The following is a 22981-nucleotide window of genomic DNA, read 5'->3' on the forward strand; positions in this document are numbered from 1 at the left end:
TCCACTATGATGGTCCCAGCCAAAGAGCCTTCCCTCCTTGCTCGCAAAACTTTTATCAATTCCCAGTCCCCACTCCTTTGACCTGGTCGGTTTGGGTCAAGGAAACCTTTCCTGTCACCTCCAGGAATCTTCCTCCTGATGCCCTTCTATTCTTTTAAGACCTCCATATCTATGATACCTGCTTGGAGAAGAAGCAGAGTCGACTCATCCCACTGTCTCTTTGTACCTCTTTTGCGTTTCTGAAAAGGTGGCTGGGGGAGGCTGAAAACCTTCTGCCCAGAGGAGTGGGGGGAATGCTTAAACTTCCCTTCAGATCTCAAGGGGGAAATCCATTTCTTCACAATGAGTAATGTCAAATGAAAGCTTACACTAAACTAGAAGCCACTAGTTATTAGTAAGCATGTGAAGGGGGATAGTAGGTGAGCACCAAGTTTATCTGTATAACTCCAAGCAGTTGTTTAACGTTGTATTTGAACCATCTCATTCTTCTTTGCATTCAGACATCTGAAACATTATAGGCATTTACTGTACTTCCTGTTCTGTATCTCTTTCCCATTTGCTAAGTGACTGTGTCCTTTATCCTCAAATAAACCTGTGAGAAATTGTAACTTGGCCAAAAATATGGAACAACTTTTATGACCAAACTAGGATTAGAATTGTAGTCTCTCACAGCCAAATCCTACTTTATATGAGGTCGTAACAAACTTGTTTTGTTTCAGAGTTGCAAATTAACCAAGCAAAGTTGCAAATGTCCATATGATATCATTGCAATTCTCTGTTATGCTTTGTTTTGATAGAGGTTTTTGGTTTTGCCTCTTTGAAGTGTGAGCATAATTTATATTGATACTGTAATTTACTGTTGGGGGAAAAATAATTCCTGTTATGTTTCAGAAACAGAGAAAAGTGAGACCAAAGTAGGGAAGAATAAACAGCAGATTATAAACACTCTGAAGAATAATCCTTCTTTAACCAAAGAGCTGAGAGCGGTATTGGAACAGACCCTAACAGAGAAGCTGGAATCCCTGGGAATAAAATCAGTAAGATAATTTCACATTCTTTTAAGGGATGGAGGGACTGATATGTTCCCCTGTCCCTTTGCTTTCTTAGGATTCCTTTGAGACAGCTACCTCTCATGTCACTGGGCCATCAGAGTTATCCTTGCCCTTCGTATCTGAATTCTGGTTAGTGTTTTGCCGCGATCCCTACAATTTTGGGGGGGGAGGGGTGCTTGACTTATAATGACCCCTAGTGGGGTTTTCAGGCAAGAGAACTTTTGGAGGTGATTTGCCATTGCCTGCCTCCACAGCATGATCGATTTTCCTTGGAGGTTTCCTATCCAAATACTTGCCACAGTCGCCCCTGCTTAATTTCTGATATCTGGCAAGATCAGGCTATCCAGGTCAGGGGCTTAGATATTTACACCATAATATTTGTTATAGTTTTCCTTGTAGGTAAAATACATATAATATTGCTATGTTTCATGTGAAGAGACCAAAAAGGACAGGTTTGCTTGTTTGTTTGTTTTATTATGAATGTGCATTTGGATATTTCTGACCTGAAACAATGCCTGAAATTTCCTATTTAGTTTCGGATCAGAAATACCCGATCTACAACTACAGAGGGAGTTTCAGGCACTGTTTGGCACCCTTGGAAACTTTTGGAATGGGGAAAAGGGTTTTCTAGAGCTTCAGCTGATATTTGTAGTTCAAAGGGCATGTCTACTTCCTGCAGAGAGGCGAACGCAAGAGAATATCTAAGGCTGGCACTTGGCATCCCTTTTGGGCACTTGTTAATGCCCTTAAATTCAGTTGTGGATACAATTCACTCTGCCCTTGAAATCAGTATTTTGTTGAAACAGCTAACTTGAGCTGAAGTTGAAGCATTCAGTAAGAACTGGTAATGGTAGTGTTAAAATCTGCTTAATTTGTTAAATAAATTCACATACATCATTATTACTGAAATACCTTAGGGAGGAAAAAGTACCCCCCCCCCCTCCGGTAACTAGTGTCAGAGCAAACTCCTGAACTGCAGTACATGTGAAAGGGATGTAGGAGTCTTAGTAAACCACAAGCTGAACATGAGTCAACAGTGTGATGTGGCAGCTAAGAAAGCCGATGTGATTCTGAGTGGCATCAATAGCAGTATAGTGGCTAGATCAAGGGAAGTAATAGTACCACTTTATTCTGCATTGATCAGACCTTACCTGGAATAATGTGTCTAGTTCTGGGCACTACAGTTTAAGAAGGATATTGACAAGCTGGAACATATCCAGAGGAGGGTGACCAAAATGGTAAAAGGTCTGGAATCCAAGCTGTACAGGGAAAGACTTAGGGAACTAAATATGTTTAGTATAAAGAAGAGAATGTTAAGGGATGACATGATAGCCATATTTAAATATTTGAAGGGATACATATCATATTGAAGAGGGAGCAAGCTTGTTTTCTGTGGCTCCAAAGACTAGGACACAGAGTAATGGGTTTAAATTACAAGAGAAGAGATTCCACCAAAACATTAGGAAGAACTTTTTGACAGTAAGGACTGTTTGATAGTGGAATATACTGTCTCAGAGCGTGGTGGAGTCTCCTTCTTCAGAAGTTTTTAAACAGAGGCGTAATGGTCATCTTTCAGGAGTGCTTTGATTGTGAATGCCTTCATGGCAGAGGGGTTGGACTGGATGGCCCTTGTGGTCTCTCCCAACTCCATGATTCTACTGTACAAAAGCATTGCTTTGTGTGGGTTAAAACAGAAGTCCAGCAGCAGCTCCTTAAAAATCAACACTATTTATTCTTACAGTTCTGTAAGAATCCTTTCTAATGACAAATATTGCATTTTAACTTGTTTTGAAGAAGGAAGCAAAATAACTTACATTGTAAAACGAAAGAAAGGGGTGTTTAATCTTAATAAATATTACAGTGCATCTTTCCCATCCTTAGGGAGTTCATGGTATTCCTAGTGATCATTTGACCAGAGTCTTAATGTCTGTGGAATCTGCTCGAGAAGAGAGAAAGAAAGAAGTCCCGAACATTCAGCATATTCGAGAGGAACTGGAACGGCAGGTTAGCTTCAGAGTGGCAGAACGAGCATCTTGCAGCCGGGTTTTTTCCAGCCCTCAACTGTCTTCACAAGGTGTGATAACTTCCCATGTATTTTTGTTTCCCGTAACTGGATTCAAATTGGGGCAACCCCCCCCCCCCCCACCACCACCACCACCCATCCCTGTAAATTAATCCTGGAAGTAATTTGCCTGTTTGTTTTCTAATTGTTTTCTTCACACTAATTACTTTTTAAAAAACTGTTCGTCTTTTGACTAATTTATTATTGAGCAATATAAAAGGAACATTGCGAAATTGTATTGCTGATGCTGTTTTGAGAGTGAGCTGCTAAGGCCACAGGATTTCACGATTTGCATCAGATTTTCTTTTACTCAAGCTCAGACTGCAGAGGGTTAGATATGGGCTTGTGCCATCTTCTGAAATTGTCTCAGTCTCCTAAGGAAGATCTTCAGCTCTGTTACAAGATATATCTGTAAACTGTGGTCAAGTGAAAATCTCACGATTTCTGTCTGGGATAAAGAAATCACCCAAATTTATCTACTGGCAATCTTATGCTTTAAACTTGACTTTGTCTTATATACTCTGTTCTTATACACAAAAGCTTGGGAAAGTCACTGGTGGCCTTTATTGGTATAGCATAATATTGAGGGCGGTGTCTGAAGTGAGTTTAGGTTAGGTAGCCTCCTGGAAAGACTTGGGAATCCCCTGGAATTACAGCTCATCCTCAAGACTACCGAGATCAGTTCTCCTGGAGAAGATGGATGCTTTGGAGCATGGGCTCTAAAGGCACTGTACCCGACTGAGGTCCCTGTCCTCCCCTGGCTCCAACCCCAAATCTCTAGGAGTTTGCCAACCTGGGGCCTTTTCCACATGCACAGCTCACTAAATTTTTTCCCAGTGGTCAGACCTTGCATCTTGGAAACATCCTGTGAAATCATTCATCACTCCTCTACTCCTTCCTTTGGTTTTCCCCTTGTCTCTTCAGTTGCATTTATTCCTCAAACTACTGCTGAATGTGTATTATTCCTAATGGTGGTGGGATGTCATCTGTGTTGCAGAAGAACAATCATCCCGCCCCCCTTTTCCCTTTTGTCCAGGCACTCTAGCATTCCTGCAGTTACATTGAAGCAGTGATTGAAACACTTCCCAGCCTTTGTTTCTATCACTGAGACCTACTCACACATAATGGAAGTAAAAAAAAACCCTACTGTAGCGGGTGCCGTTATCTGAAGGAACAGATGCATGAAGTGCCCGCCCCCATCTCTCAACCTAACTGCTGCCACTTTACCTTAAGGTTAAATCACTAGTTCAATATAAAATTTACAAAGCTGCTCTAGGTGAAGTTGACAAAGCAGCTTCAGTCTCCGCTGCTTCTTGTTGCTGCTTCAGTGTTTCATCACTAATTCAATATGGCAGAGATATTTTTTTCCAAAAAATTCCTTTCAGAAATGGAGGACAAGGGGAGGAGAAAATGGCTGCAGGGAAGTTGGTTGACTACAGGGAGCATGGATAAGGACTAGGTGTTTGGTGGAGTGAAGAAGTAAAGAGTCTCAAAATGAGGCTGGCTTCAAAACAAAAAAATCACAACGTGCTCAAGGAAAACAACAGAGAAAAATTGAAAGGAAAATGTAGCATTAGATGGAGAGATTCATTGTAAACAACTTGTGTGGAAAAGGTCTGGATCTAGCAACCTTCCCCCTCCCCCTATCTTCCACAGGTGGTCGTTTAGGTGCTTCAGTCTTCAACACTGTATTGGTATACTAAATTTAGAGGAAGCTTTTTTGAGGGGTGGGATTTCTTGTGAACAATATACAAAACATTCAATGCAATGAAGCAAGGCAACTCATATTTATTGCTTCACTGGGGCAGAACATTTATGTGGATATTATATTGATTGTGAGTTTGTGGGAAGGATACTGACAATATTGCTGTTCTTTTTTTAAGCAGGAATAATTTGACTGTGTATTCCTTAGTAGCAGTAGTTTGTTGCTTTTTTTAAAAAAAGTACCTTTAATCTGATCAGAATCTGCATTTCCTTACAGTGAGGCAAAAGACCAATCATATAGGAGGTTCATTATCCACAGTGTTACCCAAACCAGCAAAACGCTCATTTGCAAAGCGCCTGACTGTACAAAGAACAATTGTTGCTGAAAACACTTCTACACCAAAGTAAGAGGCACCTTACAGTTAGGTTTATATTGTTAGGTTGGTTTTACTTTTCTAAAGTGGCTTCTCAGTTGTTAGAGTATAGAAGTGAAATCTATTTTTCTGATCCTGACCTCATCCATGTGAAGCTTAGCACATTCTTTTGAGCAGGATTTCTCATCCTGGAAGTATAATATATACTGCATGTTTTATTTACCTAGGACATTTATCATTTTAATTTTTTCGCAAAACTTAACAGTGCAGTTCTAAGCAGACGTTCCCTTCTATACCCGTTGACTTCAATGTAATTAGAACAGTACAGCTCTGCCTAGGATAGCACTATAAATTGTTCAGCTCAAACATATTAAGTAAATTGTTACATGAAACAGTTAGTCTACATATAACCTCTTTTTGTTTAATTTTTTTCCAGAGCCAAGAAGAGTGTTTTGGGGGATAACATTTGCAGAAAATCCCTTAGTATTGCGTAAGTCTTTGGTTTTGATGGTTAGGGCTGCATGCAACTTGGTAACCCACATTCTGTACTCTAGTTAAGTACTGTATAGAACACATGTGAATTGGTGTAATTCTCCATAATAGATTCTCATTTTGCATAATTAATTCTCTTTGTAAGATTCGAGCTCTTCAGTTGTTTGGGAATGTAGGGTTCCCTGGTGGCCTGAAGAAAAAGTCCTGTCCCTTAAACAGACCTGTAGTGGGATGTTATTTACCGCTGTACCACACGTGGAAATCTCTTATCGTTCATCCAGTGTTCTCCAGAGTAGTAGTACTCTAATTGATATTAGCAACAGTAGAAGTCAGTTCATCCTAGATGCCCTACAGGAATGATCATGTCACTGGTGAGCAGAAACAGTACAGGTCTCTGATTCCAAAACACTCTTCATCAGGAATGTTTTCCTCCTTGCGTGAGATTAAGTTAGAATGTGGGGGACATTTGAACTGAATGAATTATTGTTCTTGGTAAGAGTTTTGCTCCATCCTGGTCTAGCTGAACTGATAGGGGTTTGTTAAGAAGAAACAGTCCAATATAACCAGAGATTGATTTTCTTAGAACACCACCATTTAGTTCAGAGGATGAAATGGAAGATGATGACATCATGCAGTCGTACATCTCACCAGAATTATCACAGCCTAGAGCATCTGTGAATGGCAGTAAGAATGCTTTGGCAAGACCAGCAAGCCAGAGTGATGCGAACTCACTGGAAGAAGATGAAGTGGAGGAAATCACGGGAAATCTGAAGTCTTCACAAGGTAGGGCAATTTCCTTTTGTCAGCAACCTTGAGGAATGTTATGAAAGTCTACTACAATTCACAGCTGTTCAGCACAGTCCCTGTGTACCAGATAGGATACCCTAATGAAGCAAAGTCGACATGGATGCAGACCCAGAGGATACGCGTAGCTGGGTTTCCCTAAGGCACCTTGACATAACATTCCTAATCATCCCCACTACACTGCAGGCTCAGAGTTCCCTCTTCTATTGCTCTACTTGTGCATTCAAACCATCTTGCCCACTTCTCTTTCTCAGCAACCCATAGTTTGCTCAGAAAACAGAACTGCAAATCACAATCAGATTGCTACATCATGGTGTGGAATTCCTATTTCCAGCCAAACTATGATTTCTGCAGACCATTGTTTGTCTGGGCTGCTTCCAAATAAATATGTCTCTGCCCCTGATAGACAGCAGCATATCCCTGTATTTAAAGGGAGCTCCCACACAAAGTCAGGCGCAGTGTGCCACTAGTCGGCTTTCTGCCTTGAGCCAGAAATTATGCTAGTAGAACATCCAAATGGACTTTGGCATGCTGATGGTGCTGCTTCCCAGAGCATCCATTGAAATAAAAGAGTCAGCTCTCTTTCCACTTCTAAAGGATAAGCTTGCGTTATTCTAAAATAATACTCATCCATCTATAACACCATGTGCCAAACGGTCTCACTACAACCTTGAGCATTGTGCCGCAGAAGTCGCATTTCATTTTCTTTGTAAGCCAGCCATGTCTCATTTCCACCACCAAATAGGCGCCCTGATTCAGAAGGGGGCTGAACAAGTGGGAAGGACTACTTTGTGCCAAGGAAAAGAAAGCCAGACGTCCAGAGGAATTACTGTTGCCCCAACGTTTGTTCAGAAGACCACTCAGGGAGTAAAGGTATTGCACGTTATGGTTAATGCATCTCTAGTGAGATCTATTTGTTTTTCTGAAGCCCTTTCCCTTTCAGATGAGCAGCAGTTCGACGGATAATTTATTACTTTAAGAAGCTGCTTTCCAAAACAGATTGATTGCTTTCTGTAAACTAGGCTTTGTGTTTCTGATTTGTATTTGTTCAGTATACATATCCACCTTTTCAAAAATTAGAAAAAGAGACTTAGGGGCATGCAGCCAAGCAAAATACAAAGCACCTCAGGAAGAACAGAGCCCATAGTTGTTGTTTTTGCTTTAAGTTATATTCTGCTTTTTCCCTGATCGGGGACCCAAAGCATATTTTCTTATCATTCCCTGCTCTTCCAGCCAATCTAGGCTAGGCTGAGAGATTTCCCAGAATCCCAGTGTCACTTGACAGGTTTCCATGGCTCAGCAGGGAATTTGAACCCAGTCATCCCAGGTGCAGTAACCAGCCCTCCTATGATAAAAAAAACTGCTATCGTTTGTAACTGCACTGGTGCCGCCTTTGCTTTTGAGCCCAATTTAAGCTGTTTATTGCAGCCTTAAATCCCTGAACAGTCTGAGCCTGTTATGTCGGTAGGGCACAAAGAACATCCGTTGGTGTAGTATGTTGAGGGATTTTTTTAGTTAGTTTCAGTGGAAATTTATTTCATTTCCCCCTGCCATCATTGCCTGTTAGTAGAAAAGGGAGAACCTTTAGGAACTGTAAAAATGCTTCCAACATTCTTACAAATGGTAAAATGGTAATATGATAATAAATGGTAATATTATTACTTTTGAATTCATATCTTCTTACTGTGATCACCTAATATGATACAAGGTGGCCAAAGCTAACATTCCAGTCCTTTTAAATCTCAGAAAAGCATGGGGCTTACTTGTCTCCTGTTGAAATGGATAGAAAGCAATGCTGATTTAACTTGGCCAGATTGTAAAAATGTTAAGAAGGGTCCTGCTGGATCAGACTAAGGGTCCATGCAGCATCACACAGTGACCAACCAGCTGCTGTGGAGGACCAATATGTACATGCAGTAACAAAATAATTATGAATGTGTTCAATTGGTCCCTAATGTAAATGACTTTGTTTTTGAACTAGACCTGTATATTGCAGCCTCCTGTCAGTAGAGGGCACTGTCTTCATTGCTAGGGAGACCTAATGGGCTGATTTCCTTTTCTGATTAGTTCTGCGATTATGGCCAGTGTGTTTCATAAAGCAATTCACAGTACTATTGCAGTGCATCCCCATCCCTACACTTCTGTTTAGTAGAGGAAACTCCAAACAGTGTTTTTTCCTCAGAAATCTTTGTGTTTATTTAACTTCTGTGGGTTCACAGTGGTGCACACTAGATAGTTGTCAGGTTCTGTGTATCAAAGGATTCATGCAGAACTATTCCTATGGAACAACTCCAGCATTTCAGGAAACTGATTTTTTTTAAAAAAAACCACAGATTTTCCTTTCTCTTTTAGTTCACAGGAGTTGTGGATGAGGATGACTGGGATTTGTCATCTCTGGAAGAGGAAAACCCCTTGCTAGCCAAAGATGAGAAAGTTAAAAATGGAGCTGCCATTAAAAAGGATAGTTCAAATACTGTATCTATGGCCCATCCTGTGGGAAAACTAACCAAGAAGGAAGGTATGATATTAGTGATGGCATCCGGCCTTTGTCAGTAGCTTTGATGCTCCCAGGCAGAGCTGTGTCAAGTCCGCCCCAGGGCACAGCCTGGGAGAGTAGAAGCAAATTTGCTCCAGAGCAACACATGGTGGGAGTAAGGGGGGGGGGTTAGTTTGACCTGTGGAGGCTTCAGAAGGGGGATATTAACCTGTATCTTTCTTGAATCAGGGCTAGAAAAAAAGCAAGTTTGCTCTGCTGAAAGGCGAATTTTCCATGGCAAATGTTCTTGATAAAGTTCTTAAACCAGGGCAACTTCCTTCACTCACACACCCTTCCTCATTTCCCCTTGGTCCTCTTTTATGTCTCAGGCATCCCTTCTCAACAGAACGGGACTGACTAACTCTATCCTGTGTGCTCTTGTGACCAAACCTTGAATAAAAATTGTTGATACTTAATCTTACAAATTCAAGAACAGCTCAGCTGCACTGCAGCTTCCGGTTGCTTCTTTAGCTTCATCCTGATGTTTTCTCTGCAGGGTCTTAATGTGAGGGGCTTCTTCTCACCATATCATAACCACCAGCATCCCCACCACCACCATGAACAGCAATACTCAACAAGTTTATACCCTGTGAAAGTACTGCTTTTGACACACCTGGTACTTTCTTTCCCCACAGAACCTCTTCCAAACAGTTGTCTTCTTCAGTTCGCTCCAATGCCTGTAGTGTACTCATCTGAGTAAAAAGCATTTGGGGAGAGAGGCTGTGGGGGAAGGCAAGCAGTGACTCTAAGGAGAATTGGACTGCCATCTCCTTCTCCTTTCTATATGCTTACAAGAGTCTGTGCACAAGCAATTATTGCCCTAGAGCCTTTTAAACAGATGGTGGCAGTCCTTAGCATGTTGGCATCTTTTAGTTGAGAAGAAATGGTCTTGCATCCTGTCCCACAATTGATTTTTTTTAAAGAAGAATCCGTACATCTGATTCCCACAAGCTGTGCAACACTGATGCCCTCTTGGCAGCCCCTGTGGTAAACAGATGGGGGGATAAAAAGGGGGTCCATGTGGCACAAAAATGTACTATTCACCAGGGGTCATAGTAGTTACAGCAGCCCAAAATGACTCACACAAATTGGTAACGGCCAGGAAGAGACCCACCAAGCCGATCGCGTGGTGGGATTGTTGCATTTCTTGAATCCAAGATAGGCCTAGATGTCTTCACTGGAAACATGCTGTGGTGGGGAGGTTGAAACCTCGATGAAAGGGTGCAGTTTATTTTCAAACTTGGTTTGATCTAGATTGAATTTCCTGGTGGAGATTCGGCCTAAGACATCTAGTCCCGATGTGCTTCTCTTTGCTGGGCGTCGAGAGGAGGCGTGTCGAGGCAAAAAATCTCCTCCCGACTTGCTTCCTCTTTGTGCTGCGTTGAAAGAGGAAACACATCGGGAAAGTATCACGTGATTAATTGACTGTGGGGAATCAGCCGAAGAGGTGGTTGAGAGACCTAGTCAGGAAATGGGGATTTCTTCCCCGTGAGTTCTTGTAGGTCCCTTTCTTGCAAATATTTAGATTTTCAGCACTGTGTAGCCGATCTAATTCGGTGTTTTCTTTTTTAAGGTATTCAAGATGCAGATACAACAAGCACCTTGAAAAGCAGCTTAGTCACTGTCACAGACTGGAGTGACTCTTCAGATATCTGATTGTCCATCTTTGAAATGGGATCTGTTCTATAACAACCTGATTCTTGTTAACTTTTCATGTGCATTAACAAGGAACTTTTATTTACAAACCTCTGACGTCTTCAATTTCTGTCTGACTGGGTGCAAGATTAGTTTGTGCAAGATTAGTTAAATAGTTCTAGCTAGTTCTCCACCTTCAAGAAAATAGTGTTCATCAATAAAACAGTATTACCTAACCCAGTATTTTATGTAATTAAAAAACAAAATAAAAAACACAGCTTTGTACTAAACTTTATATAAAATGTGAGCATTTTAAATAAAGTTATTTCTTTTCATTCAAATATTATTTTGTTCACAAACACAGAGAAAACTGCAAATCTTGAGCATATGAAACTGGCTGAAGCTAAGGCTGTCAAATGAGGGATCTCCTATTTTACTTGGCAACCACTTCTCAAGGTTTCTGGCAGAGGAAAGCATTTCCCAGCCCTTGCTAACAGAGATTCATTAAACTGGAGATGCTGTGAATTACTTCTGCACATAAAGCAGGGCTCTTTTGCTGGGATGGCAAAAAGTGCCTTTCTTTGAGCAGAAGAACTCTCCAGGGGTTCTGAGGACCACTAAGACTGTTGTGCTGCCACTGCTCTACCCCAAGTGGCCTGCCTTTGGCTATGCTGACTGTGCCTTTACTCTGAGGGTCCTCCCAGCCTCAAATTGAAGAGGGGAGGGAGTTGCACCACCTGGTTCCTCTCTTCTCCTTTGGGCACAACTGCCTCCAACAATCTTGCCAGCAGATCCTCCCTTTTATCCCCTTTTTCTCAGGTTACCCCTTTCCCTAGTTGACTGATCCAGCCTCTGTGGAGTTGAGACCTGTCGTAACGAAGAGAGAGGAGATGCTGGGCCTGGGCGTGGTCCTCCTGCCCATCTCCCCAAGTGGCTGCCCATCTGTCATGACACAGTTGCCCCACCCCTCTTCTGGGTTCACCAAGGGTTGGTTGCATCTTCCTGGACTTGCTCATCTTGGCCCAGCTGTTGGTGGGTCAGGTGCCACAGGGCTGGCCTCACCTGAAGGGAGAGCTAAGTGCTTCTTGTTGCTGGAGAAGTACGGCTAATGGTTACCTCTTAGGATTGACACAAAAGACCTGCAGAAGCCCAGGGGAGAGGAGATGGTTCTCGCTGAGATAAAGACTTTTTCCTCATCAGGAGAGGTCTGTGTAGAAAGGCTCTGCTACGTATGTCATCCTCAAAATCGTGATTCAGACACCTTTCCATTCAGTTCCTTGCTCTAGCTCAGGGGTAGGGAACCTGCGGCTCTCCAGATGTTCAGGAACTACAATTCCCATCAGCCTCTGTCAGCATGGGCAATTGGCCATGCTGGTAGGGGCTGATGGGAATTGTAGTTCCTGAACATCTGGAGAGCCGCAGGTTCCCTACCCCTGCTCTAGCTTATCAGAGATTTGCTGTATTCAAGGAAGGCTGGCTCCAGCTGAGGAAGGCTTGTTACAGGATTTATGCCTATCTGGTCAGTGGTCAAGGGAGTACGTGGAGATATGGTTCAGAAAGCGCAGCTTCAAACAGGCATTCAAATACTCAAAAGTGTCACAACCATCTTCAGACAAGGACATTACTACTCTAACAATTGGAGTCATTGCTGAAATTAATTCTGAGATGAAATTAAGAGGAATTCCTCCTCTGGTTAATCATCTGAGGAATTTCAAGAATAGCTGGAAGAGTCCTGATGAAATTTCTTCTGGGAAGATCTCAGCTACTGATGCCCTGATGAGTAAAGGCTGCCGTTGAAAGCCAAAGGCAGATTTGCACATTTATGACAAGGAAGATAGAGGCTAGAAGAATTTTAATGCTAGCATTGTGTGATGGAACTCTGAAAGTTTTAGGAAGCAGTGGCTTTGAATAAGGTTTGTTATTGTGAAAGGTAAAGCTTTGGGAATGTGATTCAGAACTGTTTTGACCTATGGGTCCCAGGACTATAAGCACATTGGCACCCAACACTAAAAACACTAAAAACTTGGCTTTTTGAGATCTCTTGCAGTGTCCAAGTCTACAGAACCTTTGGGCATCACTGTCCATAGCCAGTATGACTTTATTTGTAAATGTTTTTTTACAGCAAAAATAGCAAATGATTTACAGATATAATTTATGCATGACATCGGTATAAATCTTAACACAATGCATAAGGAAAATTTACAACAAGTAGGCAAAAGTTCATTTATAAAACATTCTTGACTCTGATGACACCAGTACCTTTCTAAAAAATTACTCTGTTAATGAACAAATGTGATTTATAAAAATAGGACTCTTGGAACCATCGAGGCTACACATAGACATTTTTGTCAAAGTGCTTTGGAGAGACACTGGGTGAGTTAAAATCTGGTGAGCCACTGTAGACCTTTGTTCGAGCAGATACCATTGAAGCTGCTGTGTTGTATGCATATCCCGTCCTGAAAAGTGAAAAAAGTGACCTACTTTAAAATACATTACCAAGTACAAGCATATATTTAGAGGGAAAATTGGTCCTCTCATTTGGAAACACACACACCCCGCCCACACCCCCCCCCCCACACACAGGTATTTTGGTTCAAATTGGTTTTGTTCTTGTAGCATGAATTTTAATGGAATAGCATTTATATAGCAGTTTTCAGTGTTCCAAATCATACATATTATCTCAGTACTGAGGTGGATCTTATCTTTATCCCATTCCTACCATTTTTGAGTGCAGCTTGAAGTTTTCCTCCAACCTAAGGAGCCTTTTTCCAAACGGTTTTTGCTCCAAAGAGGCACATAAGTTGAAGGAAGATTTCTTAGCCTTGAAGAAGATTAGGTCTACACCAGGAGTGTCAAACATGGGTCCTGGGGGCCAGATGAGGTCCCTTGAGAAGGCTTATCAAGCCTGCGAACCAGCTGAGGCAACCCCTTCGTTCCTGATCAGGCCTGGCAAGTCCCCCCTGCCCCAGTGTCAATCTAGGCTGGGAAGCCTGCGGGGGGCTCACCAGCTAAGGTAGCCACACACACACACCAGCCCGACCAAGTCACATGTTATTTCTGACCCTTGTAACAAATAAGTTTGGCACCCCTGCAACACAAATATATACAACTCCCAGTAGTGTTTTTCCCACATGGAGCTACTGAAGCTTCAAGAGAGTGGCTGAGCTCTGGGCATAGTTAGACACTGCGGTCACAGGAACTAATCTGAGTACTAACAATTTGCTACATGGTGAGGATGAGAGTGACTTACAAGTGCATCATGGGCAGGGAGGAAGAGAAAGCCACACTCTCTCCCACTGACAATCATTTTTCCAATCCACACTTCACAATCGCTTCTAAAAGCCAGTTTAAGAAGATGGCCATGTTAGACTGAAGAGCTTTTCCACATTTGTTTTGTTGGTTCTGTTCCTATCAGTTTATCCCCTAATTTCTGTACACATTTTTGTGCCTTTAGATTTCAGGGTTTTTTTGTTTTTGTTTTTCCTGGTTCTTTTGAGAAGACCTTTACACGGAGGCTTTTCTGGAAGCCAATTCTGAATTGTCCTTATCCTTGTGCATAATGTTTCTGTCAGTTTTCTTTGTCTTACCCATATCCAGGCCACTGTTCAGTGATTGTCCTGTCATGGTCAAATCACTCCCCACTCTCAGATGAGTGATTTCCTTTTTTTATTTTAAGGCACTAAAATAGCTCTATATTACTGGAGTGTTCTAACAATAGGCTTAGCAAGTTCTTTGAATTGCCAGGTTTCATTTTTTTTTTAAAAAGTAAGTCTCTAATTCCTTTCCTTGCAGAAATATGTCTTTTTCCTTACATCTCTGTGGGGGAAAGGACCAGAGACTTACTTTTTTATTTAAGAAGGTGGCATCTGGGAATTCAGACAACCTGCTAAACCTATTCTGACAATGTTGCAGCAACATACTGCTTTTCAGAGCCATTTCACAAAAAGTGTGTGTGTATGGGGTGTGTGTGTGTGCTGTGATACCAATGACAATAGCATCCTCTCTTGAAAATCCTCATTATTTAAGGCACATATAGAAGAAAATTAATTGACTCCACAACTGAGAAAATGCACAGAGATGTGCGGAAAACTGTGCCCAAACCGGTTTCAATGCTTGTGGATCGATTCCCAAGAAAAACAGGCATAAGTGTGGGAAAGCCCCTGGATTTAACTTCATTAGCATCTTAGAGACCAACAGGTTTTTTGGGGTACGAGCTTTTTGAGAGTCAAAGCTCCCATTGTCAGATACATCTGGTATCTGATGAAGGGAGCTTTGGCTCTTGAAAGCGTATATCCTAAAGATCTTTTTGGTCTCCAAGGTGCTAATGGACTTGAATCTGGTTGTGTTACAGAAGCCACTTTTAGCCATTTTTCTCATGGCAGGAGTAGTTTCCAGTCATTTAGGCTCGAGGGGGGAGGAAGTGGAAACAGCTTTTTAAAGGTAGTTTTGAGAAAGATTGCGGGCAAGGAGGAGGACAGCTCAGCTGTCCCATCATGCATGGCCAAGCTGGGCCTTAAACTGCCTGCCAACCCAGCAGTCCTAATGCTACAGATGGGTCCACTGTATCTAGCTTAACCTAAGGGCCACTTAGTCAGTTCATGACAGATGGCAGATTTGAACCAGCTGTTTCCAGGTTCATGGCTCAGTCCATTAAACTTTTTTTTTTGGTGCCATCCAGTCACAGCTGACTAATGGCGACCTTGTAGGGTTTTCAAGGCAAGAAACATTCTGATGTGGTTTGCCACTGCCTGCCTCTGGGTTACGCCCCTGGTATTCCTTGGAGGTCTCCCAACCAAACACTTGCCAGGGTTGAGTCTGAGAGTACCTGACTGGCCCAAGGTCACCCAGCAAACTTCCATGGTGTCAGTGGGGATTCAGTCCTGGGTTTCCCAGATCCTAATCTGACACTACACTAAGCTGGTTTTCTCAATTAACCTGTAGGCTACTCTAATTCACAGAAGTTTTGTAAAGTTCAAAAAAGGGGGTGGGGGAGAAAAATATTTTTCACCTTTATACAACATTTTCTGTGCAATTCTGTTTAGAGTTTCTCCAGTCTAAGCCTCTAATTTCAGTGTGTTTAGACCAGGGTAATAGGACTGTTTCCAGAACTTCAAAGATGCTCTCTCTGATGTAGATGAAAAAGAGCTCAGAAGGAGGGCCATGTTACCATCTCTCCATATTACAGACTGGGGTGGGGTGGGGTGGGGGGGTTCAGGGAGAATGAGTTGGCCATGGCTACCTAGTGATTTCGTGGCTGCTACAAAATGTGTATTGGATCAGGGACTTCTCAAATCATGTTCAACCCACTATTTATCCAATTCCAAATTGGAACACAGCCCTACTAAATTTGGTAAGATACACTTTCCCAAAACAGGCCACAAACCAGGGGCAATTCTTACAGTTTCATCTGCCTCTGACAGGCTGTTATTACATGAACCTAAAGAAGCTATGTGCAAAGGTCAACTATAGCCAATTATTTACTCTACGTGTTATGAGCATAAGACTATTTACTCTTACACAGTTAGGAATCTCTTGAAATCTGCTCTACAAATTATATTCAGAACACAGTTACATATTTTCAGTTAGCCAGTTCCCTGGCAAGAAGTATTCTTGTGAACCAGTGGAATAAGAGGAACTTGAAGGTCAATTCATATTAGAGTATTAGGTCTCTGCTCTCCCAAGCCATTTCCATGACTACAGTTGAAAAGTGCCAGAAGAAATGTGTGCACAGATCTACTCATAAGCCAGACCCTGATAGCTCAAATCACTTCTGTATTCTCATCACACCTAATACCCAACTTGCAACTAGAAAACTTGAAAAGATCCTGGGAGTGACCTACAAGAGCATTCCCATAAGTGGGCCACGTATGGTGGAAGCAGTTAAGTTGCCCTGAGGTTAGCAAAACATCCAAGACAAACAGTCAGCAGCCCTGCTTAAGGTGGAAACCTATGAGTTAATTATTTGAGTCAACAGTCAAGGCAAGTGAATGAAGGGTGGTGGTCTAATCATTTTAGATTTCTATCCTTCAGAGGTAGAACTGAGCCTTCTGAAGAGTTCTGTGATGCAAAATCTGTGAAATCCCAAGAGACCTCCTAAATTCCCCCTGCAAGGCCACTGAAACCCCTCTTTTCCTGCTATTCTCCTGCTGCCACTTTTATCACTATTTCCTCTCTTTCCTATTTGCTTGTCTCTTCCTTCCTTTGCCATTTCTGGTCCCCTGATTTGCTTACCCACAGCCTCTTACTAGGTTGTTTGCTTCCACTGCTTGTTTGTTTGCTAGCACTGCTACTGTTGCAGTCTCCACCCCCTCTTCTCCTACTGGTGGCTACAACTGCCTGCAACAATGTTTGTATGATTGACAGGCACCCCTCAAACTGGTGGCTGGGATCTTGCAACACAATGTTGTAAGATAGTATGTTGAGGGTTTTTTAAAACACTGTTCATTTTTTCCCGATTCTGGGATTTTTCTGCAAAACCAGAGGTTGCACCAGGTGTGTTAAAAAATCCCCCCTATCTGCACATGGCTTCACTGTGCAGATTTTTGATCTGCACTCTGGGACTGTTGTTCAGAATTCAGTATGAAAAGATGTTGGGTCTAGAATGCTGCTTTAAATCAGGTTTTATTTGTGACTAGAGGAACCTTCAGTGACCATGTTGCATAATCGGTGGTTGGTAGCAGATTGATTAAAGATTACGAACTATCGCTATCGCAAATCTGACATAATGGGTCTTTGGTTATTTTACAGCTCACCTGTGTTCACTTCTTGACTCTTTCAAGCTATCTGTCACAGACTTCTCCTTTGCAATCCATTTTGCCACCATATTGCAACCTAGAGAATCTACCTTTATCTTGAACTCTTCTATAAGAGGGGATTCTGTTGCTATCTGTCTTGACCCGTTCTTCCCAGATCCCACTCCTCGCCCCCATTCCCCCATATTGTGGTGGGTGGGGCAAAATTAAAGTTCCGTTTGCTTCTGCAGATGAAGGAAGTGGGTGAACAGAGGGGCCCAGGAAAAAGAAAGTCAGGTAGCAACCATGATGCTAAAGGTTGCCATTTGACAACTCCAAATCCATCATCTTATGAAAGCATAAAGTGTCTGGGAGACTCTGAGATAAATTCTTGAGTCATGAATTTCATCTTTCTTAAAAACAGTGAACCCAGATCTCTTTACAGAGGATACATTAAAGCATCCACAGTGCAAATGATAGTTTTGGTATCAGTTTCTGCCACATGGTATTTCACACTACACTAAAACCAGTAATATCCAACAAATATGCTCCCTAACAGGGGGGGTGGCTTCAACTCTTTAAATCCCCCCCCAAAAAGCCATCATTCCCACATTTCATCTGTAAGGTTGTTTTAGAAAGATATGCAAACTGGCTCCATGTAGCATACCCTCTTAACATATTTAATCATTAGAAATATGCTAATGTATTAATTTCAGGAAAGCTGGTGTGTTCCATACCTTGGAGATTTATTTTCTTTAATAAATAAGAAGCAGAATATACTGCCGCCAATTATGCAAAGTGATGATCCCGCCCATCCAATGAACAAAGCCGCTCCTAATTCATACCTGCAGGAAAGTGATACATTCATGCTTAGTAAAGAGTTGAATCTGCAAAAATGGATTTTTTTTGGGGGGGGGGAGGTTTGTGACATAGATGAACAATACCATCCAACTCATTTACATGTATTTCACTAAACATTTGCAGATGGTGCACACGTTCTATTGAAAAAAGAGAACAAGAAAACCTCCACTTTCACCCTGAATATTCTTTTTTTTTCATTCACTGATCATCAATAATTGTCCCCAACTTTTCAGATCCTGAGGAACCCTTTAAAATTCCGATACAGGGTGGTGAGTGCGACCACAAAATGGATGCCACAAGAATTGGCAATAACTGCACAGAGGAAGCCAAAGTGCAGGGATAAGAGGGGTAATTTTAAAAACACCACGGGAAAGAGGGATGAGAGAGAATAAGATCAAGATTGTGATGGCAGCTGCTGTTGAAATAACATTATTTTAATCTGCACAACCAATCAAAAGCCTTACTAGTCAAGAGCCCCACCTGGCCCCACCCACTTTCTAAAAACACTTGGTGGGCACTGGGAAAGTTGTTGGCGAGTGCTTTGATGCCCACGGACACCTTGTTGGAGGCCCCTGGGTTATAGCTTTCAATATTCTGGTAACTATTACTGACAAAGAAGTATTCTCAATTGATCTGAATTGAATTGACTTCCAACCACTACATAAATGTCCCCAGGTCATCCTTGTTACAGGTTAATCGTAACTTGATCAATATGAGAGCAAAGTTGCTTTGATGTTTCTGGCCTGGGAGAAGGAGGCAGTGCTAACACTCGACATCAGTTCCCATTAGATGAGCACAAGAGTGACTTACATAATCATCAAAGCAATTGAGGTTTTAAGTGGCTTTGTTGCTTGCTACTCATATAATCGCCAGGTCTGTGGGGGGACAGCTATTAAAGTAATATTGATGAAATGTTCCAGAAGGGTAACCATGTTATGGTGCCCTCCTAAGCAGTGTGAAGCCTGTCAACTTCAGTGGACTTAGAAGGATGGAACTCTGCTCAGGATAACAATGTTGGTCTGTCTGAATAAAAATAACGGGGTCCTGGTACAGTTTAAAAACTAGAAATAAAGAGTTTTGCTGTATAAGTCCTCATGGACTTGAGCCCATTTGCCTAAGTGAGCTTGTAGTCTGCAAAATTTATGCCACATTTAAAATTGTCACCAACTCCCTTCCCTCCAAAAAAACACAAATAACCAAGTTTTTTGGAAAGTTAATCCTTAGTTTATCTACTACCTCTCTATTTTTATCACTAGCCAGACAAAAAAGATCGCTGTTAGCCACACTGACTGTATATTGAATGTTCTAGTGCCGTGGTGGCGAACCTTTGGCACTCCAGATGTTATGAACTACAATTCCCATCAGCCCCTGCCAGCACAGCCAATTGGCCATGCTGGCAGGGGCTGATGGGAATTGTAGTCCATAACATCTGGAGTGCCAAAGGTTCGCCACTACTGTTATAGTGCATAGAAAATGGGTTACAGGCTATAAATGTTTTTCAGTCTTTCAAAAGACAAATTGAAATGACTCTGCGCCTGTTGCTACTGTTACTTGTACAGACGTCTCTGTGCAATTACATTTTTAGTTTGTGTAGTGGTCTTTAGTTATTGTTCTTATTTTATATTTAACTAGAATTTTGTAAGCTGTCTTGAATGCAAACCAAAGTGGAAAGGTGAAATAAAAATATGTAAATAAGAAGGTGACCAAACCAAAACAATGTAAAAATCTTTAATGAAACTTTTTGGCCAGACTCTTCTACACAAAACAGGTGCAGAAGTGTCTGGCTGAAAAGTTTCACTGAGGTCTCTGATACCTGTTTGGTCTCTCATTTGCATATTTTTATCCCACCTTTCCACTGAAACTGTCTCTTTCATGCAAGTGGCTCATTACTTTGCTCATCTGAGGCTGCTGGCAGGAAAGGCCTTGGAGCTGGTTCGGTAGCCTGCATCTGCTTGCAAGGAGTCAGTTCTGGATCCAGTGTGTTTTCAGCTCTACATCAGAGTCCTCATCATCCAGGGACTGATTCATGACACAGTGTTCCTGTGCCCCTGCTGGTGGTGTAGTGGGGCAGTCTTGAGGCATGGCCAGGGCAGGATATTTCAAGGTAAATTTAGGTAATCTGGTTGCAACTAGGATACGTATTTGTGTTACTCTCTTCCTACTCTTTCTGCAAGTCACTTGCATTCTCATATAAACATAAAACATAATGTCGAAACTGATGATTCATGCACTTAATGGGTCAGAAGGTAAACAGTGATGCATTAAAAAGTCCATTTTCCCAGCCATACTTACTTTTGAGCAACATATGTAGGGTCAAAGAATTCAGCGGTGATTCGGTTTGCATACAAGGAGCACCCAGTCATAGCGCTGAGCCCTGAAATGTATCAGACAGAGAACTGTTCAGCAAATGAAACCTGTATAGGATGTACTTAGATCTCATCATCTCAGCTGGTGGTATTAGGGGAGCTGTTAAACTTTCCTCTGTATGATTACACTTACATTTATACACACTCTCTCTCGCTCTTAGGGGGCCAGGAAGTGCTCCTGGAGAAAAGTTAAGCATTCAAAGGGTGGGGGTGTTACAGTTTTATATTTACCACAAAGGATGAAAACCATTCCCGCTAAACAAGCAATTCTGGCTTTAGTTTGGTCTGAGCCTCCGACTTTTGTGCATTTCATCCCAACCAGTGCAAATACGGAGCCAAAAAAGCCGAGGGAGACGGCGGCAATCATCAGTCCTCTGCATGCTTGGATGTAACCTGCACAGAACAACACAAGGCAAAAGCTGGCATCAGTTAGCAGCTTCCGAGAGCTTGCATTTTAGGATTTATGGTAAGGGGCACGAGCTGAAGCTTTCCCCCGCATATATTTCTTCCCTTGTCATTCTTAACCATTATTCGTTAGCCCTTTTCAATCGTTCTGGGGTGGCTGAGTTATTAATGGGGAGAACATGGTTTGATTCCCCACTCCTCCACATGAGTTGGGGGAGTCTTATCTGGTGAACCACTCCTACAAACCTGCTGGGTGACCTTGACCCAGTCACATTTCTCTCTGAACTCTCTTAGCCCCACCTACCTCACAAGGTGTCTGTTGTGGGAAGAGGAAAGGAAAAGAGTTTGTAAGCCCCTTTGAATCTCCTTACAGGAGAGAAAGGGAGGGATATAAATCCAAACTCTTCTTCCACTCAAGCATATTTGATTTTGTCTCAGGACATACCAGCAATATTCCTGACACCTTGGTTTTATGTATCAACCCTGAAAAAATGCACACAGCCCAACAGAAACAAAACAGAAGTCACGAGTATGGGGAGGACTGTGGAGCACCTCTGGCACATGAAGCTGGATAACCCCAAATGTAATGCCCAAAGAAGTTTTAAGATTAGTTCTAATCAAGACTGTGTATGTGTTTGGTGCCATCAAGTTGCAGCTAACTTATGGTGACCCAGCAAGGTTTTCAAGGCAAGAGACGTTCAGAGACCGTTTGGCATTGCCTTCATCTGTGTAGCAATCCTGGACTTCTTTAGTGGTCTCCCATCCAAGTACTAACCAGAGCTGACCCTGCTTAGCTTCTCAGATCTGACAAGATCAGGCTAGTCTGGGCCATCCAGGTCAAGAAGTGATCAAGACTGCTCTCATTTAAAGTAGAGTTTTAAATTCTGGATGATGATGATGATGATGATGATTATTATATTGATACAAAAACAGTTATACACAGCAAACAAGATCAATGTGCTGGATTTTGTATTACATCACAAGTCGGACATTATTATTATTATTTAATTTATTTAATATACCGCCCTCCCCCTGAGGGCTCAGGGCGGTTCACAACAAGGTTAAAACATACCTTAAAACATAATTTAAATATCAGTTACATAAAAACAGAACCCATTTAAAAATGTAGATGGCGTCCGGCTACCCCCCCCCCCTTTTTGTGCCCACGGGAGGCCAGATGACATGGTAGATATATTTTTAACCAGGCTGGCCAAACACCTGGTGGAAAAGGTCCGTCTTGCAGGCCCTGCGGAAACTCTGTAAGTCCCGCAGGGCCCTGATCTCCCTAGGGAGTCTGTTCCACCAGGTAGGGGCCAGGGCTGAAAAGGCCCTGCCCCTCGTGGAGGCCAGCCTGATCATTTTGGGCCAGGGATCACGAGTAGGTCCTCCTCCGAGGAGCGGAGGGGCCTACTGGGGCAATATGGGGAGAGGCGGTCCCTCAGGTATGCAGGTCCAAGACTGCGAATGGCTTTGAAGGTCAAAACCAACACTTTAAACATAATCTGGAACTCAATCGGCAGCCAGTGCAGATGATATAGGCTTGGTGTGATTCGATCCCTGCTCAAACTGCCAGTAAGCAGCCTGGCTGCTGCATTCTGAATGAGTTTTAATTTCCGGATCATGGCTAAAGGCAAGCCCGCGTAGAGTGAGTTACAGTAGTCTAACCTGGAGGTGACCGTTGCATGGATCACCGTCGCTAGCTCAGGAGAGGTACGGGGCCAGTTGCCGTGCCTGCCGCAGATGGTAAAAAGCCGTCTGAGCTACTTGGGTGACCTGGGCCTCCAGCGACAAAGCCGGATCCAGGATCACCCCTAGGCTTTTGGCCAATGAGGCAAGCTGTAGCGCCTCACCATGCAGCATAGGCAGGCCAAAGGACTGGAGATCTGGGCCAGCATTACCCATGGTTGGCACCACTGAAGCTGTAATGCTACTGTTTGGTCAAATGCTAACCATAAAGGA

The 22981-nt window shown here is 42.5% G+C and overlaps 2 protein-coding genes across 9 annotated transcripts in view; one reads left to right on the forward strand and one right to left on the reverse strand.

Moving 5' to 3' along the window:
• The window catches only part of DZIP1 (DAZ interacting zinc finger protein 1), a 45687-nt gene extending 34693 nt beyond the window's left edge, over window positions 1-10994 (forward strand). For all 7 annotated transcript variants that reach the window (XM_048493797.1, XM_048493799.1, XM_048493800.1 and 4 more), the window contains 8 exons: window positions 892-1037; window positions 2934-3126; window positions 5096-5222; window positions 5629-5682; window positions 6268-6467; window positions 7234-7361; window positions 8841-9006; window positions 10598-10994. In XM_048493797.1, coding sequence (XP_048349754.1) covers window positions 892-1037; window positions 2934-3126; window positions 5096-5222; window positions 5629-5682; window positions 6268-6467; window positions 7234-7361; window positions 8841-9006; window positions 10598-10680 — 1097 coding nt within the window. In that variant the 3' untranslated portion in view covers window positions 10681-10994. The remainder of the gene's footprint in view (window positions 1-891; window positions 1038-2933; window positions 3127-5095; window positions 5223-5628; window positions 5683-6267; window positions 6468-7233; window positions 7362-8840; window positions 9007-10597) is intronic.
• Window positions 10995-12739: 1745 nt separating this feature from the next.
• CLDN10 (claudin 10) overlaps window positions 12740-22981 on the reverse strand; it is an 85531-nt gene continuing 75289 nt past the window's right edge. For both annotated transcript variants that reach the window (XM_048494891.1, XM_048494890.1), the window contains exons 2-5: window positions 20849-21010; window positions 20544-20625; window positions 18128-18235; window positions 12740-13115 (exon numbers count right to left, since the gene is read on the reverse strand). In XM_048494891.1, coding sequence (XP_048350848.1) covers window positions 12989-13115; window positions 18128-18235; window positions 20544-20625; window positions 20849-21010 — 479 coding nt within the window. In that variant the 3' untranslated portion in view covers window positions 12740-12988. The remainder of the gene's footprint in view (window positions 13116-18127; window positions 18236-20543; window positions 20626-20848; window positions 21011-22981) is intronic.

Source organism: Sphaerodactylus townsendi, linkage group LG04, assembly GCF_021028975.2.
Source record: "Sphaerodactylus townsendi isolate TG3544 linkage group LG04, MPM_Stown_v2.3, whole genome shotgun sequence".
Lineage (NCBI taxonomy): Eukaryota > Metazoa > Chordata > Lepidosauria > Squamata > Sphaerodactylidae > Sphaerodactylus > Sphaerodactylus townsendi.